This window comes from Beta vulgaris, chromosome 8 (assembly GCF_026745355.1).
Source record: "Beta vulgaris subsp. vulgaris cultivar EL10 chromosome 8, EL10.2, whole genome shotgun sequence".
In the NCBI taxonomy this organism is placed as follows: Eukaryota; Viridiplantae; Streptophyta; class Magnoliopsida; order Caryophyllales; family Amaranthaceae; genus Beta; species Beta vulgaris.
In genome coordinates, this window is record NC_079209.1 from 19,628,001 (window position 1) to 19,644,486 (window position 16,486).

The following is a 16,486-nucleotide window of genomic DNA, read 5'->3' on the forward strand; positions in this document are numbered from 1 at the left end:
ATGGGAAGTAGAACTTCCTATGGGGAAGCTCTATTTACCTAGGGGGACCTAGGTAAGTAACTTCCTCCATTTTGGAGAAAGTAGAACTTCCTAGGAAGTGCAAATTCCCATGGTTTTGTCAACCAAACAACTTCATATACTTCTACTTTCCTAAGAATTTGCACTTCTCATAATTTGTTTTGTCAACCAAACAATGCCTTAGTTTTTTCGAGAAGGAATCTTAAAGAACCAATGTTCCTATCTCATCAGTTTTATCTGGACCCCCACTAATAAATGCACCATATAATCTTTTGTACATATTGTTTAGAGAAAAAAAATCTACGACGACTGTTTCCGAAAATATACAAAGACAAGTATTAATCTGTAATTAATACTATACGAATAGTCTACACCAATCCCTTTCCCAAATTCCAAGAAACGGGAATAGTCAGACGATAGTGGTCCATTTATGCACCATGGATTATTCCAAAGCTTTATTCTAATTTCTAACTTCCATGGATTCTGTATTCATCATGGATCAGAAACTCCCCTTCCTTGCATTATTATTATTATCCTTCTTCTGCATAATTGAAGGACTTAACTCCAGTGCCACAAAAATCGGTGCTATTCTTGACCTGGATTCTCGTATGGGAAAGGAACAGAAAATGGCCATGCAAATCGCTGTTGAAAACTTCAACAACGCAAATACTTCTATTCATTTCGTGTATTACAATCAAAATACTTCCCTCCAAACTGCCCTTGCAGGTTCGTTTCTTCCTCCTTTATAACACACACACACATAAATATATATATATATATATATATATATATATATATATATATTCTTTAATTTGGTAATATGTAAAGATTTTCATCGGCTTATTCAAGATTTCATATTTTGCGAAGTTCTGTCTCTTTTAAGTCGTTACCTCCATGAATTTACTCTTTCTACTGAGTGTTATGGTCGCAATGCTCTCAAATCATCCGTTGTAGCTTCAGAATATTTGTTCTCTCACTAGAAGCTCTCAGAAATCAAATAATTTCAAGTTCATAAAAATAATGCTATCAACTTTTTTTATAGCTCCAATTTCTTGTTCTTCCAGGCAGTAGAATAATGTTCTCTCACGAAACCAAAATTAATGAGATGTAAATATTCGAAGAGAATGAAGGTGGATTGTCTTGTAAAATGAAATGCGGATTATTGAAAGAGAAAAAGGAAAAGGTTATTGAAAAAAAAAACTACTCATATGTTGTGCTTATAGACTTACTGACTGAGGCATGTTCTCTTCTATCGGCGTAAAACAACTAAATTGAATTAAATAAAATTATAACTAATTAATAGTAATGATGATAATTTAAGAATTTAATTGAATTAAACTGAACTGAAATAAAGTGGAGAGAACATATCTAATAAGATTTACTCATAATATGAAATTACATATATATAAACTGATACAGACATGTCTTAAAACATGTATAAAATATCTCTATTCGATATGGGAAGAGGGGTAGGACACCAAAATATTAAAAATCCCATTTTACCTTCATTACATCTCTATTCTAACTACTTACTTTAATTAAAAATAAAAAATCTCTATTCTATATGGGAAGAGGGGTAGAACACCAAAATATTAGAAACCTCATGTTACCCTCATTACATCTCTACTCTAACTACTTACTTTGATTAAAAATAAAAAAAATTTTAAAAAAGGAAACTATCTAATTAATTTAAAAAATAAAAATAGACATTACAAAGACAAACCATCAACAATTCAAATATCCCTAATTTATTCGATATAATTAACAATTAATTTAATTTTCTACATCCCCTAACAAAAAGTTAATTTTCTACGTATTTTCACACGCATCGCGTGCATATAAAAACTAGTGTCATAAACTGAAACACATCACTGAGATGTGTCTCAATTAAGACTTCTTTAAAGGTTTTTTAATAACCCAAAGCAATTTGCACGTATCTAGCCAGGGTACATTGTTTTCAAGTAATTTTTGCTTATTTGGAATTATAAAACCTTATTATTCTTTATATGAACTTATCTATAATTTATTTTGTGGGTATGTCAAATCTTATTTTTACCGAATTGAAATTAATAGAACTTATTACACTTTATATATTTTAGTTTGAGCTCAAGAACGTCTCAAGCATTTAAGAGGTCATGTTCTTATTACAAAATTAAGGCCCCTAAAAGAACTTCTTAATACAATTATAAAACATAATATAAGGTACCAAAATACTTAGCATTACAAATTTAAAACCTAATATAAAGTGCCAAAACCCCCAGCATGACAAATTTTATAATTTTGGTACCATCTTCCAAACCCATCATCATACTTCTACTTATGAAAAGAACAATTTTATTTACTATTATCAAACTCAAGTGATCTGTAGGGAGTAGGGACTATCTAATCAACTTATACCACAAGTCCACAACTAAATTACTAAATTATTGTATACTCTTATAGTCTTACTACTTATTGAGATGTTGCTCATGATATTTTAGCTCATCGTACGATAATCTATTTAATATTCAATTATTATAATTTTTATTAATATGTAATGAAAGATATTTAATAGTAATAATGATTTTTAAATATAAGCATGATCTGAACTGATCTGAACTTATTTTTTCTGATCTAATCTGATCTGACCTGATTAGATCTGAAATAAGCAAAAATAAGGTGAACTGAACATAGCCTTAGTTAACCAATTTTTGTGCTTAGCTAATAATAACAATATTTTTAATAGAGGTACTTTTAAATAAATATTAAACTCATACCTTAATCACATAATTCTAATGTCAGAATATATTAGATAAATCTAATTTTGACTTAATTTAATATTTTTTTCATGTTTTTGAATAATCTGAAGCATATTTAAAAAAGGTAGAGCCATTTAAAAAACAAAAAAAAAAAACATAAAAAAATGGGTAAACTAAAAAAATGACCGTCCAAAGTAAAAGTGGGCAAACTAATACACTGTAGTTATTAGTTGTGAAATAGAACTATACTTGACCCTCTTATTATTGTAGTATTTTGTTTGTTAGCCAAAAAACCAGCGTAGGATCAATTGTTAGCAAATACTCATGTGTGCAAACAGATGGGAACCAAAAATGTAAATAAGTATATCATAATAAAATGAGGGGAGTGCAATTACAAAGGATATAACATTGTATCCAAAAACTATGAAATATGAGATGGCCTAGAGTATCATGAGGAAGCTTGATAATATTTCATTGTATCAATTACATTATATAGCTAAATAGTAACAACCAACGTAGGTTAACTATGGGAACTAGGGACAATACTTTGACTAATAATGAGGGATATACATTGACTAACAACTTAAATCAAATCATATAAGGAATTAGAATAGTTTTGTTGACAAAATCTTTGACTAAGATATATCTTCTACCCCACCTCACAAGATGGACCATCGGAGGGATTCGAGGGAAAGACCAATTTTTGAACACAAGTACGTGATTTATAATATAGTTTAAGAAGTAGTGGTTGAGTTTCTCCATAAGAGTTTGGAGAAGGAAGTTTATATTCGACAATAATCATGTTTTCACTATACGAAGTACTAATTAAATGAGTTTAGAGAATTTTTGGAGTTGAACCTTTCCTGATTTAACAAGAGGGAGGTTGAAGCAACCAAAACTTTTAAATTTGAGGTCATTACGCACATCTATAAATAAGTAATGATATGGAGATTTGTTTGAGAGAATAGGAGTTGGGACTTGGGAGCCTATTGATTAAGTAAGAAGCTGTGAGCCTGTGACCTAGGCATTCATGAGACCAAAATGTGAGCGATAAATGAGCATGAGATAAGAGAGAAATGCCATGTCGTTGTTTTGCAAATGCTTTGGTGGGTGAGGAGGAAAAGTGAGATGGGATAGTCAATCCGTCTATAGTTAAGAAGGAGGCTAGTACTTGATGTTTTCCCCAATTATCCGAGTATAGGATTTTAATGGACCTCAATGAACTTTTCAACCAAGGCCTTGAACCTAACGAATACTAATTTTATCTCTCACTTGTGTTTGAGAGGATAAAACCAAATGTACTTGGTAAATTGATCAAACAAACACAACATAGTATTTGAAATTATCATAAGAATAAGCTAGCGGGTAAGTCCATAGATTGGTGTAAATGTTTTGAAGAGCAGCATGAGATTAAGGTGGATATATGAGAAGGAAGATTGTGGCTTTCTTGTATTAATATGCATCACAATTAAATGGAAAAAGAACTAGACACATCAAGCTTGAAATATGATACAAGATTCCTGAAAGTAGCTAATGAAGGATGACCTAAGTCATGATACTAATGTATTGACAAAAAATTGACAGTAGAAAGAGCTAAGATGGATGAAGGGAATGACAATTCATAAACCAGGCCCCTTGTTTAGTTGGACCTTTGAGAAGATGTGCCCCCGCGTGAGAATGCCCTTCATTATAAAGGAATGAGATAAAAACTCAATTGGTAAGTTTATTATTAGAAAATAATTGAGAAATAGAGATAATATTATGAGTCGTAGTGCATGCTCACAGAACATTGAATAATTGAATTGTTTTGGAAGAGGTAGGTAGAGTAAGCGAACCAATGTGAGTAATAGGAACATCGGTACCATTGCCAATGACAACTCTTATGATACATCATGATGAGTTGCACCAGTATCAAGAAGTCATGATGTGAGAGAGATGAAACTACTAGTTGTTGCAATGTGGGCCTCAGGTGCTGTTAGTAGACATTGGGAAAGAGGGTGGGTGATGGTGCACCATAGAGTAACTTATCAAGTTTGTGGTAGGAGGGTTACAATGAAGGAATGCAAAGGTGATACATCGTTGTTGTGGTGGCATGGTTTTCTTGGTAGAAAAATAATAATGGAGTTTCAGATTGTACCTCGTCTATTACCATGATACAATTTATGAGAAAGCTTGGTTATATTTCATATATATCCATTACATTATATCGATGTTGTTAAGATATATCGGGATCCCACTATGGATCGGTAAGGGGGATCAGGGGCGGATCCAGGATTTCAATAATGGTGGGGCACCAAAATAATCAACCTAATATTGTGCAAAAATTCAAAAAGATCCATAATACATAAATTACCCATAAAAAATTATTTTTATTTAAATCACAATGTGATTATTTTTCTATGTAAACTATTACAATTGTTCTCGTCGAGTCTTCATATTTTGCAATTGAGCTACAATATCATCGAGTCTTACTTTCAGAAATAAGTCTTTCTCTAAATAAGTAACTAAACAATCATTGAGTAATTGATCTCTCATAGTACTACGCAATTTACTTTTTATTGTGTTCATTCCTGAAAATACCCTTTCGACACTTGTTGTCGCCACGGGAAGAAGCAACACTAACTTTAGAAGCAGATATACTCTTGAATGTGTTTCATGTTTTCCTGTCTCAACAAGTTTCATGGAAAGCTCGATAAGGTTCTTCAACATTGAAAATCTCCCATCACTTCGAATGTCAACAATGAAATTTTAAAGTGAATCTTCCATAAAAGAAAGTTCAACAGTTGAAAATTCAGTAGGATAAAATTCTGCTAGTCGTGTCAACTTTGCTATGTCAAATGCGGAAAACTGGTTCGCGGGATTGAAAGAAGACATACAAACAAGTAATTCTTTGCTTACCTCATTGAACCTATTTTCAAGTTCTTGTAACTGTAGATCAATGACACTTAGAAAAACTTCAACTCGAAAATGATGAAGATTTGTCACTTGTGATCTATTTCCACGAAACTTCCTTCTGCCAGGGAGAACATACTTTTCCTCCATATCAGGAGTCTCAATGCCATATTTAATCGCAAACAAAGTGACTTTGCTCATGTGAATATCCCATCCATCATTTCTCAAGTTCTGCAAATTGATCTTAGTCACGTCAACCAATTTCATTGCGTTCACTATATCTTGATCACTTCTTTGTAAAGCTAAGTTCAACTCATTTGTAATCGCAAATATACTCTTCATCAAATGTGCCACAAAAATAAAAACAAATGACATCAGCAAGTGTGTAAGTGACTCAGCTCGATTCCGGTCAACACTATCAGAACATCTCCAATGGCATCAAGTGACTTAAGAATTGTTGGGTATAAATTAAGCACATTCAAAATTGTTTTAAAATGAGAACCCCAACGAGTATCACCAGGTCTACTCAGACTAAGCTCTTGATTTAAGCCAGTTCCAGATTCAAGTTCACCTAAAGATGATGCTGCTACCACACGTTCAGCTTGTTTTTTTCGAAGAAATTATTTCCGTTTAGGTGAACCACCCACAAATTTCAATAAAGGTGCAAGCACATCAACAAAGAGCCATACACAATCAGCATTTTTCTTTGCGACGGCAACAAGTGTCAATTGAAGTTGGTGAGCAAAACAATGAACACAATGTGCAGATGGAGATTCATTTAGAATTAAAGTTTTAAGGCCATTAATTGCACCTTGCATACTACTAGCACCGTCGTAACCTTGGCCTCGAACTCTAGAAAAACTGAGAGAATGCTCCATTAGAATTGACTCAATTGCCTCTTTCAGTGTCAAAGATGTGGTATTGGCAACATGTATGACACCGAGAAAGCGCTCCATAACCTCGCCTCTTTTATTAACATATCGCAGACATAGAGCCAATTGTTCTTTATCAGATATATCCGTAGACTCATCAGCTAGAATAGTAAAAAAATCACCATAAAGTTCTTTCATAATTGCTTTCGTTGTCTCAGTTGCACAAGCATTAATAATATCCTTCTGAATTGAAGGAGCTGTCATTTGGCAGTTACTGGGTGCATTATCTAAAACAACTTTAGCAACATCTTTTTTTTTTTTTTTGAGGCAAGAAATTTCATAAGTTCAACAAAGTTACCTCTATTAGGAGAAGTTTCATTTTCCGTATGTCCACGGCAGGCAAACCTTGAAGTAAAAGCCACTTCAAACATTTAATAGAAGTTTGTAATCGCTCTCGATATTTAATCTTGTTCTCCTCTGATTGGTCAGCAAAGAGAGATGGAAGGTTAGCCTTTTGATTTTCAAAATCTTTTAGAGATCTCACAGCCTTATTATGAGCACTCATATGCCCTCCAATATGTTTTTCGTATGCATCTGTTTTGTTCCAAGCTCTGAATCCCTCATTAATAAATGCATCTCCGCCAGGTGCGTTTGCTTCCTTGAACAAATAGCAAGGAAAACAAAAAGCTGCATTCTTTTCAACACTATACTCAAGCCATGATTTATAAGTCTTAAACCATTTTTTGTTAAATCGACAATTTTTGCCCAAAAGGTCTGAAAGGGAGCTCATGATTTTCAGGCTCACAAAGTTTTCTTGCGACATAAACCCTCCGAACGTTATCTTGATCATCTTGATGGAAATTAACAATTCTTTTTCTTTTCCTCGGATCTTGAGGAAGATTGGTAACATCTACTTCAGTCAATCTTTGTTGTTCGTTCGGGGCTTGAGTCTCATGATTTTGTGGATCATTATTAGTTTCTTGAGTCGATGGGTTATTGATATTGATGGAGAAAGATTTGCTTGAGATCGATTGGAATTTGGTGTAGAGGGATTTCCAGAGTTCGTGTTATTTCTTTTCGAAAAGAAACTAGTAATATCTCTTTGATCTTTTCTCTTCATTCTGAAATTTATTTCATAACTTAAATAAGATTATAATTTATCAACAACCTTTAATAACAACGAGACAATAATATAAAATCAAAATCATATAATTAAATCAATATAGTTCATATGTATTTACTATTTAATAATTATCAATGATTATAATTTGAAATTCCTACATATTTAGTTAATTAATTTTGTAACATTGAATATTTGATATATATTTTGCAAAAAAGCAATCACACATTAATATTCAAATAAAAAAATTAAACAATTTCGTGTAATTCAATCAAGAAAGCAAGTAATAGAATTTAAAACAAAAGCCAAAATAAGTAATACTTGTGCAAATTCGAAAAAAAAGGGAAAGAGTAAGACATACTTGTGAAATTGGCCTAAAAGGAACTAAGAAAATCGTGTGTTGTGAATTGTGGGGGCACCGGGCACGGTTCACGAATCACGAAGCATGTTAATTCAATTGACAACTTGTACTGTGGGGCCGGACAGTGCGTCTGTGCGTCAGAGACTCAGATTCAGCGAGCAGACACACGTCACGCGTCTCGTCACTCGTCAGCCACGTCAGTCGTCAGCGTCGGAATTCGGAAATCGCAAGCAGTCTGTGTCTGTCTATTGTCTATTGGACTATTGGAGTTGGACCGTCAGAATCCTTTTGTAGGTTTACTGTTTCAGAGTAGGTTAAAATAATATTTTGAAGGGAGAGGGATTTATGAAACCGAGTAGGAACAGTACACGCTGTGACAGAGCGGTTTTTTTTTTACGGTTTTTTTTGAACTTTTTTTTTTGACTTTTTATTTTAAATAATGGGGGGCACGTGCCACCCACGACCCCAAGTGGGTCCGCCCCTGAGGGGGATAGGATCGAATCGTTAGAATCGGCTCATAGTATCGTAAGATCCTATCAAATTGTAAAAAAGAGTAACAAAAATGCTTTCAAATGTAGAAATACACATCTTGCAGACAATATGGTTGCTAAATACCTAGTTTAACTCACATAATATTGATATTTCAAAAATCAAAGTTAATAGGGCTTCACAAGAGTCTTGAAGATTAGATAAGAGAAATATTTGCATGTATGAAGTTATGTTATCATTGATTGGGCTTAAAGAAAAACTTAGTGCTGTAAGGATTATTTTAATAAGTAAAGAAGTAGGACCTTATGATCCTAACTTATCCTACTCCGATCCCGATCGTTCATGGAACAATCTAGTGAAAAATAGGATCGTCCGATCCTATACGATCCTATCGATCCTGCTACGCTCCTGAGCGATCCTACAAACCTTGTGATTCTGCTTATAATCTGAATCTTTTGCTAAAATTCGAATTGCGATTCTAACTACAATGCATTATATACCTACAATAATAACAACTAATGTAGCTTAACCATATGAACTAGGGATATTATTTGACAAAAAATTAGGGATATACATTCACTAATAACCTAAAATAAGGAGTATAAAAATCTCAATCAATGAATCTATTCATAACAGATAATACATCATCACTTAAAATATTGATTAAGACAAGTTGATTAGTATATATGATTAATCAACTTTTGATTTTTATTTTTATTTTTTTGGCAGCTGAAGCATTAATTAAGGAGACTAAGGTGGAAGCCTTAGTTGTAGGCATAGACAGTTGGAAAGCTACATCTTTAGTAGCACAAGTTGGAGCTTTATCTCAAGTACCAGTTCTCTCCCTTACTGCATCACCTCCAATCACCTCACCATTCACTTCAATCCGATGGCCATTCCTAGTGCAATTGTCTCCCAATACTACCCAAGAAGTTAATATCATAGCATCGATCATCAACAGCTACCATTGGCGTAGGGTCATTGTGGTTTATGAAGATGATATTAGTAATAATTACGGTACAATATCATTGCTCACTAAAGCCCTACAAAACTTTGGTATACAAATAGAACATAACCTTGTTCTTCCACCATATGCATCAACTAATCGTCACCCTAGAAGTGTTATACAAGAGAAGATGAATAAGTTGATCAAGGCAAAATATTATTCTAGGGTTTTTATTGTTCTTGGGGTTTCACTTCCTTATGTTAGCTATTTATTCGAGGAAGCACAGATGATGGAACTAATGAGTAGTGAATCAGTTTGGATAATTACCGAAACAATTTCAAATTTTCTTCCCTCGTTCACCAAATCTACCATGTCGAACATGACAGGTGTAATAGGAACGATGACTAAATTTGATAACACTACCGCAGATTTTGATGTATTTGAGGCAAAATTTGGGACCAAATTTCTTGACAAATATAAATACGAGATGTATCAAGAACCAAATTTTCAAGCTCTACTAGCATATGATGCCATCACAACTATTATGAAGGCTAAGCATAGCCTTAACAACACATGTGATGATGCTGCTACTCCTAAGTTCCTCAAAGAGATTTTACGAGCCAATTTTACAGGTAATTCACATTTCTTCTTGTATGTTGATGATACGCCATTCATTAACATTTTTTTATACAACCTCCTCCATTTCTTAATAGACACATCATATTCACTTTTATACTATTTATATACTAACTTTGACCATATCTAATAACTAATATGTAAAGATATATGTATGTCATTATTTTAATTGTTACTCTCTCCGTTTCTTTTTAATCTAAACATTTTCTTTTTTAATATGTTACTTTTTAATCTACATACTGTTACTTTTTCTATTTTTGTTAACATATCACATCTACTTTTTCATCTTTTTCCACCCATGTCATCACTTTTTAATATTTTAATCCACTCTTTTGTTTCTCTATTACACTTTTCAGTTTCTTTCTCCATCTTTTCAGTATCTCTCTTATACTTTTGTATTTCCTCTTCTGTTCTCCCCTCAAAATGAAGTGAGTAAATTAAAAAGAAATCGATGGAGTATTAAGTTAACTTCAATATATTATTCTAATAATTTTTCAAGTATTCTATCCTATAAGACCAAATAAGATATATTTTTTTTGCGAAATTGATAAACCAATATTCTCGTGTTGACTGATCTTCCAGCCAAATTTCATTATTCCTTTTTGTCGTTTCTGCGCCAAATTTCCATCCCTAACGTACCAATTCTTTTATATAAAATCTCCCAGCCTAAACAAACATCTACACTATTTCCCTACTCACAAAAGACTACCTATTTTATTTGGTCTTATACAAAAAAAATAAATACTCTAATTTCAAAAAACACATGTCAAATGTGCCTAATCAAAATGATGTACACCCTTCGTTTTATGTTAATCGTAACACTTTTTATATTCGGTTGTCTTACATTAGTTTAACACTTGCATTATAGACATAATTTCTCTATTTTTTAAAATCATTTTTCACTTCACAACTACAGCAACACCGTTGTAGAAAATGATTAAACAAAAAAAATACACACTAGACCTAGCTATCCAGTCCGGCCCAAACAAAGGACCCAAACAATTTACTTATAATTTAAAATTAAAATCTCATTATCTTTTATCGAACCAACTTTAACAATAGAATAATAATTTATGTCTTCAAATCTCAAAATTTTATATACAAAGGTGTGATTAATATGAGACGGAGGAAATATCTTATTAAAAAAGAGATGAGTATTTTTTAATAGCTCAAATTTATGATTTTTATCTGTTACATACCATTGAAACAGGATTAAGTGGCCAAATCGTCTTCAACGAAGAACAAAAACTTTTAGCGGATAATGCTAACACTAGATTGGTAAACATAAACAATTCAAATTATCGGGAAGTAATGGATTTTACAAATGATGATGTTAAAGATAAGAATGCGATAAAAACATTAGCTAGTAAGGTGGCATGGCCTGGGCATGTAACGGGTGGCATTAATCCCAAAGGATGGGCGATGGACACATTCAGAATAGCGGTTCCGGTTAAGCATAAATACAACAATTTCATCGCTTATGAGAACAAAGATATTTGCTTATCACCAAATCATTCGTTTCCGAGTTATACTAATGAAGATTTCAAGGGTTATTGTATAAAATTGTTCCAGGAGGTGTTAAATATCTCGCATTCTGAGGGACTGCATTATCAGTTTATTCCACATTGTGGTCCATACGATGATATTATCAACCATGTCTATAACAAGGTAATTTTCACGTGCATTAAATTTTTTTTTTTTTTTTGAAAGAAAAGCCCTCGAGGGCAGCTAATTAAAAATGTTATTAGTTAAGAGTGCTAGCATCTATGCCTAAGAAGATCTCTAACAAGGATTACAGCTGGTTTTTAGGTCTATAACTTTGGTTGTTGCTTTTGCATAACAGATGTAACTAGTTGGCCTTGTTTTGCCAGGTTTACCTGCCTAAATTAAAGGTTGAGGGAGTCCTATATAATTGGTTTGCTTCCTTTTAAATTTTGTTAGGTTGTAAATTATTGTCTCATTAATCTACTTACTTACTTAGTCCAAAAAAAACCGAAGGTTAACAAATAGAACCAAAAGGTGCCTTTTCTAAAACAAAATAGTTTTAAATGGTATTAACTCATAAAACTAGTATACAAGGTGCTATTTTTAAAAGGAAAAAATGCATCAAATATGTCATCTAACAAAAAAACTTCAAATTACAACTGTCAATAGGATTACTAAGATTTACCATGTGAATTTAAAAAACTGGGTCAGAATTGATAAATATGTATCAAGTTAAACATTATCAATTAAGAGGGCGGTTGGTTCATTTAGAGGAGAGAGTGAGGGTATGAGAAAACATTACAAGGGGAAGGGAAAGGGTTTTCTTTTGAACAAAAATGTTGTTTGCTTAGGAACATCGAAGAAAATAGATAATTATTTCTCTTATTATTTATACTATCTTAAATAGTAGTATGATTAAAATAATAAATATAATATAATTATATATATAATTATAAATATAAATATAAATATAAATATAAATATAAATATAAATATAAATATAAATATAAATATAAATATAAATATAATATAAATATAAATATAAATATAAATATAAATATAAATGTAAATGTAAATGTAAATGTAAATGTAAATGTAAATGTAAATGTAAATGTAAATGTAAATGTAAATGTAAATATAAATATAAATATAAATATAAATATTAAGTGTAATAATAATAATTATAATAATAGTAATAATAATAATAATAATAATAACAACAACAACAACAATAATAATAATAATAATAATAATAATAATAATGATAATAATAATAATAATAAAAATAATGGTGGTCGTGGTGGTTGTATGGTAGAGGGATATGGGGTAAACCCAAACTTTTGGGGTTGGTGGGAAATCAATATATGGAGAAGTGGGATAATCCTAGAAAAAAAGGAGTAAATGATTTGAAAAAAAAGGACTAACAACCACTCACAAATTGAAACAAGCTAAGAAACTTTATTCCCTTTTTTTTTCTTGAAATCCCCAAGCCCCAACCAAACCCCCTAAGACATTTATAAAGTTATGGTGTCATATGATTCGACTAAGTACGTATATGTACTTTGAACAGCACCAGCAAGATGAGATAATTATTATACGCGTTGGAGAGTGTTGCTCTCTACGTGCTGAAGTTGAATATGTTATTTATTAAGCAGAATTATATAAAAATGAAAAAAATGGCAAAACTCTAAAGTCATTATATATAGAACGACACTATATATATATATAACTAGTATTTTCGCCTGGACAACGTCCCGGATCATTTACAAATATCAAATATATTATTATTCACATAATTGAATTTATTAGCTTTTCGTACTTTTTCAATAATGTTATTACCTAAATAAAAGTATTAGAGATCAAAAGGAAATAAAATTGTTTATGTTTTTATTGTTATATATAATTATAAGGCTTTATTATGTTTTACTTTGTAACATAAAATAATAAGGCCGTGATGTATTGGTGGTTAAACTCTCACCTATCATTTCAAAGGTCAAGAATTCGATTCCTACTTTTTAATAGATCTTCTCATGTACTATGAATTGTAACCCGCAAATGGTAATGAATGTGTTGGAATTATATTATATTGTAATTGTAGTTCACTGAAATAGATGGTTAAGTTTCCCTACCACTTATAATTGATAATTAGGCTCCCGTAAGAACCAGAAAGAGACCTACAACCACTCTTATGCATTCAGAAGAGGATCTTAGTTGGGACAATAGGGGATCGACGCCCATATATATTTTTGAATTAGCTAGGTATAATAGATATATTGTATGAATTATACATGAAATGATTTATAAGATAATGTTTCGATATTCGACTTTTAAGCTAGTGGTTGGGAGTTGTAACCTTTGGCCTATAATTTTTAAGTCAATGATTCACCATAATGTTGCACTATTTATTAATGGCTTAAATTTGTGTTATTGGCAGATGTTTGATGCTGCAGTTGGTGATTTTACTATACTGGCCGCGCGTACCGAACTTGTAGATTTTACTCTTCCATACGAAGAATCAGGATTATCTATCGTACTTCGTGTGAATGAATCATACAATTCTCCTAGGGCATGGATATTTTTGAAGCCATTTACGACAAGTATGTGGGTTGTGAATTCCTGTGCTTTCTTATATACCATGTTCATCATTTGGGCTTTGGAGAATCCAAATAACTCTACTTTCAGAGGACCGTGGAGGAACCAACTCAGTACAACCACTTGGTTTGCCCTCAATTCTATCTACTTCGCTCAAAGTAAGTCTTGTATTTCCTCCTATTCTAAAGTTTTACCAATATCAACAATACTCAAATTGATTCCTTCAAATCCTTTCGGAAAAAAAATGTTCCTTCAAATTAGTTACATATATATTATTTGCGCATGTATTATGAAAACAAAAGAGAGATAGCGTTGTGTGGGTTAAAAAATAAATAGTAAATACTGACGTATGGGTTAAAGAATGAATATTAAATAGTGACGTCTATCTTTAATGAAAAAGAAAGGAACATTAAGATAAAGTGGTGTAGGTTGGAATAGAACAATAATTATAATATTAACAATAATAACAACTACAACGACAATAACAACAACAACAATAATAATAATTAGGATAATAATAATGATAATCATAATAATGACAATAATAATAATAACAATGATGATGATGCATTCCTGAAAATGAGTGCAAGAGAAATTGTACTCCCTCGGACGTTCATGTTTTTTGATTGCTATGTTCTGTTTTTCATAATTTTTAAGACACAACTTTAGTCTTTAATATCTAGAGTTCTTTGAAAGAGAAAAGCATAAAAAATATTTATTTTGAAAGTACACATTGAGAGAAATCAAATAAGATCACACATGACTTTGAAAATTAAAGATGGTCAAAGTTCTTATTTGAATAGTACCCATATATAGAACATAGCCATTAAAAAAAATTAAAGATGGATGGAGTAACTAATAACTTCAAGGAAATGAATAAAATCGAAAACATAACTAACTTAAAAGATGGGAGGGAGAGTTGAGGGTTTCTAATTGGAAATAGAAATTGTGAAATATCTTTGCGGTTTTGTTCCCACATGAGGGCTTCATGTTACGACCATTGTCGATATAATAGGTGGAGTAGCCCACTATACTTACATGTTTGTCATTATTCCCTATACTATTTAATGTGGTTATGAAAACAAAAGAGAGATAGCTTTGTGTGGGTTAAAAAATGAATACTAAATAATGACGTATGGGTTAAAGAATGAATACTAAACAGCAACGTCTATCTTTAATGAAAAAGAAAGGAACATTAAGATAAAGTGGTGTAGATTGGAATAGAACAATAATTATTATAATAATAATAACTACAACTACAACGACAATAACAACAACAACAATGATAATAATTAGGATAATAGTAATGATAATAATAATAATGACAATAATATTAATAACAATGATGATGATGCATTACTGAAAACGAGTGCAAGAGAAATTGTACTCCCTCGGACGTTCATGTTTTTAATTGCTATGTTCTATTTTTCATAATTTTTAAGACACAACTTTAGTCTTTAATATCTAGAGTTATTGGAAAGAGAAAAGCATAAAAATTATTTATTTTGAAAGTACACATTGAGAGAAATTAAATAAGATCACACATTGAAAATTAAAGATGGTCAAAGTTATTGAATAGTACCCAAATATAGAACATAGCCATTAAAAAAAATAAAGATGGATGGAGTAACTAATAATTTCAAGGAAATGACTAAAACCGAAAACATAACTAACTTAAAAGATGGGAGGGAGAGTTCAGGGTTTCTAATTGCAAATAGAAATTGTAAAATATCTTTGCAGTTTTGTTCCCACGTACATGAGGGCTTCATGTTACGACCATTGTCGCTATAATAGGTGGAGTAGCCTATTATACTTACATGTTTGTCATTATTTTCCTATACTATTTAATGTGGGACAAAATCATATGTTGATATACCAACACCCCTCTTCACATGTATGCCCAATTTTTTTAATATCATCTATGAGTAATAATGAGACAAGAACACTTGCGACCTGTTTGAGACCTACTTCGTCAAAACTCGACTTGGGTGAGCTCGAATAGAAAGTGAGCTTGACTCAAGATGTTGAAAATTTGAGTTGATGTATTCGGTACTCGACCCGAAAACTCGTGAGAAACTCAAAGACTCAATAATAAATTATTAAAAATAGTAAAATGCTAAATTTGACGTAATTAATACCCAAGGGTGCTACCCAGACGGGACGACTTGCGAGCTACTCGAGATAAACTCGATTAAAACTTGACTTAAGGGAACTCGACTCGGGAAAAGCTTGGACAATATTTAACTCGAGTAGGCTCGACTCAACTTGAACTTGAATTTAGCAAGCCAAGTCGAGCTAACCTAACCTCGAACTTGACTGGCATCATTGCCACCCCCA

The 16,486-nt window shown here is 31.8% G+C and overlaps 1 protein-coding gene across 18 annotated transcripts in view; it reads left to right on the forward strand.

Annotated features, from left to right (window-relative positions):
* Positions 1 to 395: 395 nt before the first annotated feature.
* LOC104901302 (glutamate receptor 2.7) overlaps positions 396 to 16,486 on the forward strand; it is a 27,271-nt gene continuing 11,180 nt past the window's right edge. For 6 of the 18 annotated variants that reach the window (XR_008967412.1, XR_007268716.2, XR_007268718.2 and 3 more), the window contains exons 1-4: positions 399 to 744; positions 9,220 to 10,068; positions 11,283 to 11,740; positions 13,992 to 14,307. Coding sequence is in view for 8 of the 18 variants with exons in the window: in XM_048634326.2 (XP_048490283.1) it covers positions 495 to 744; positions 9,220 to 10,068; positions 11,283 to 11,740; positions 13,992 to 14,307 (1,873 nt within the window). In the remaining 10 variants the exon portion in view is untranslated. Of the gene's footprint in view, positions 745 to 9,219; positions 10,069 to 11,282; positions 11,741 to 13,991; positions 14,308 to 16,486 lie in introns of all 18 variants that reach the window. The other 12 variants (XM_048634329.2, XM_048634330.2, XM_057391318.1 and 9 more) reach the window with 5 other exon arrangements.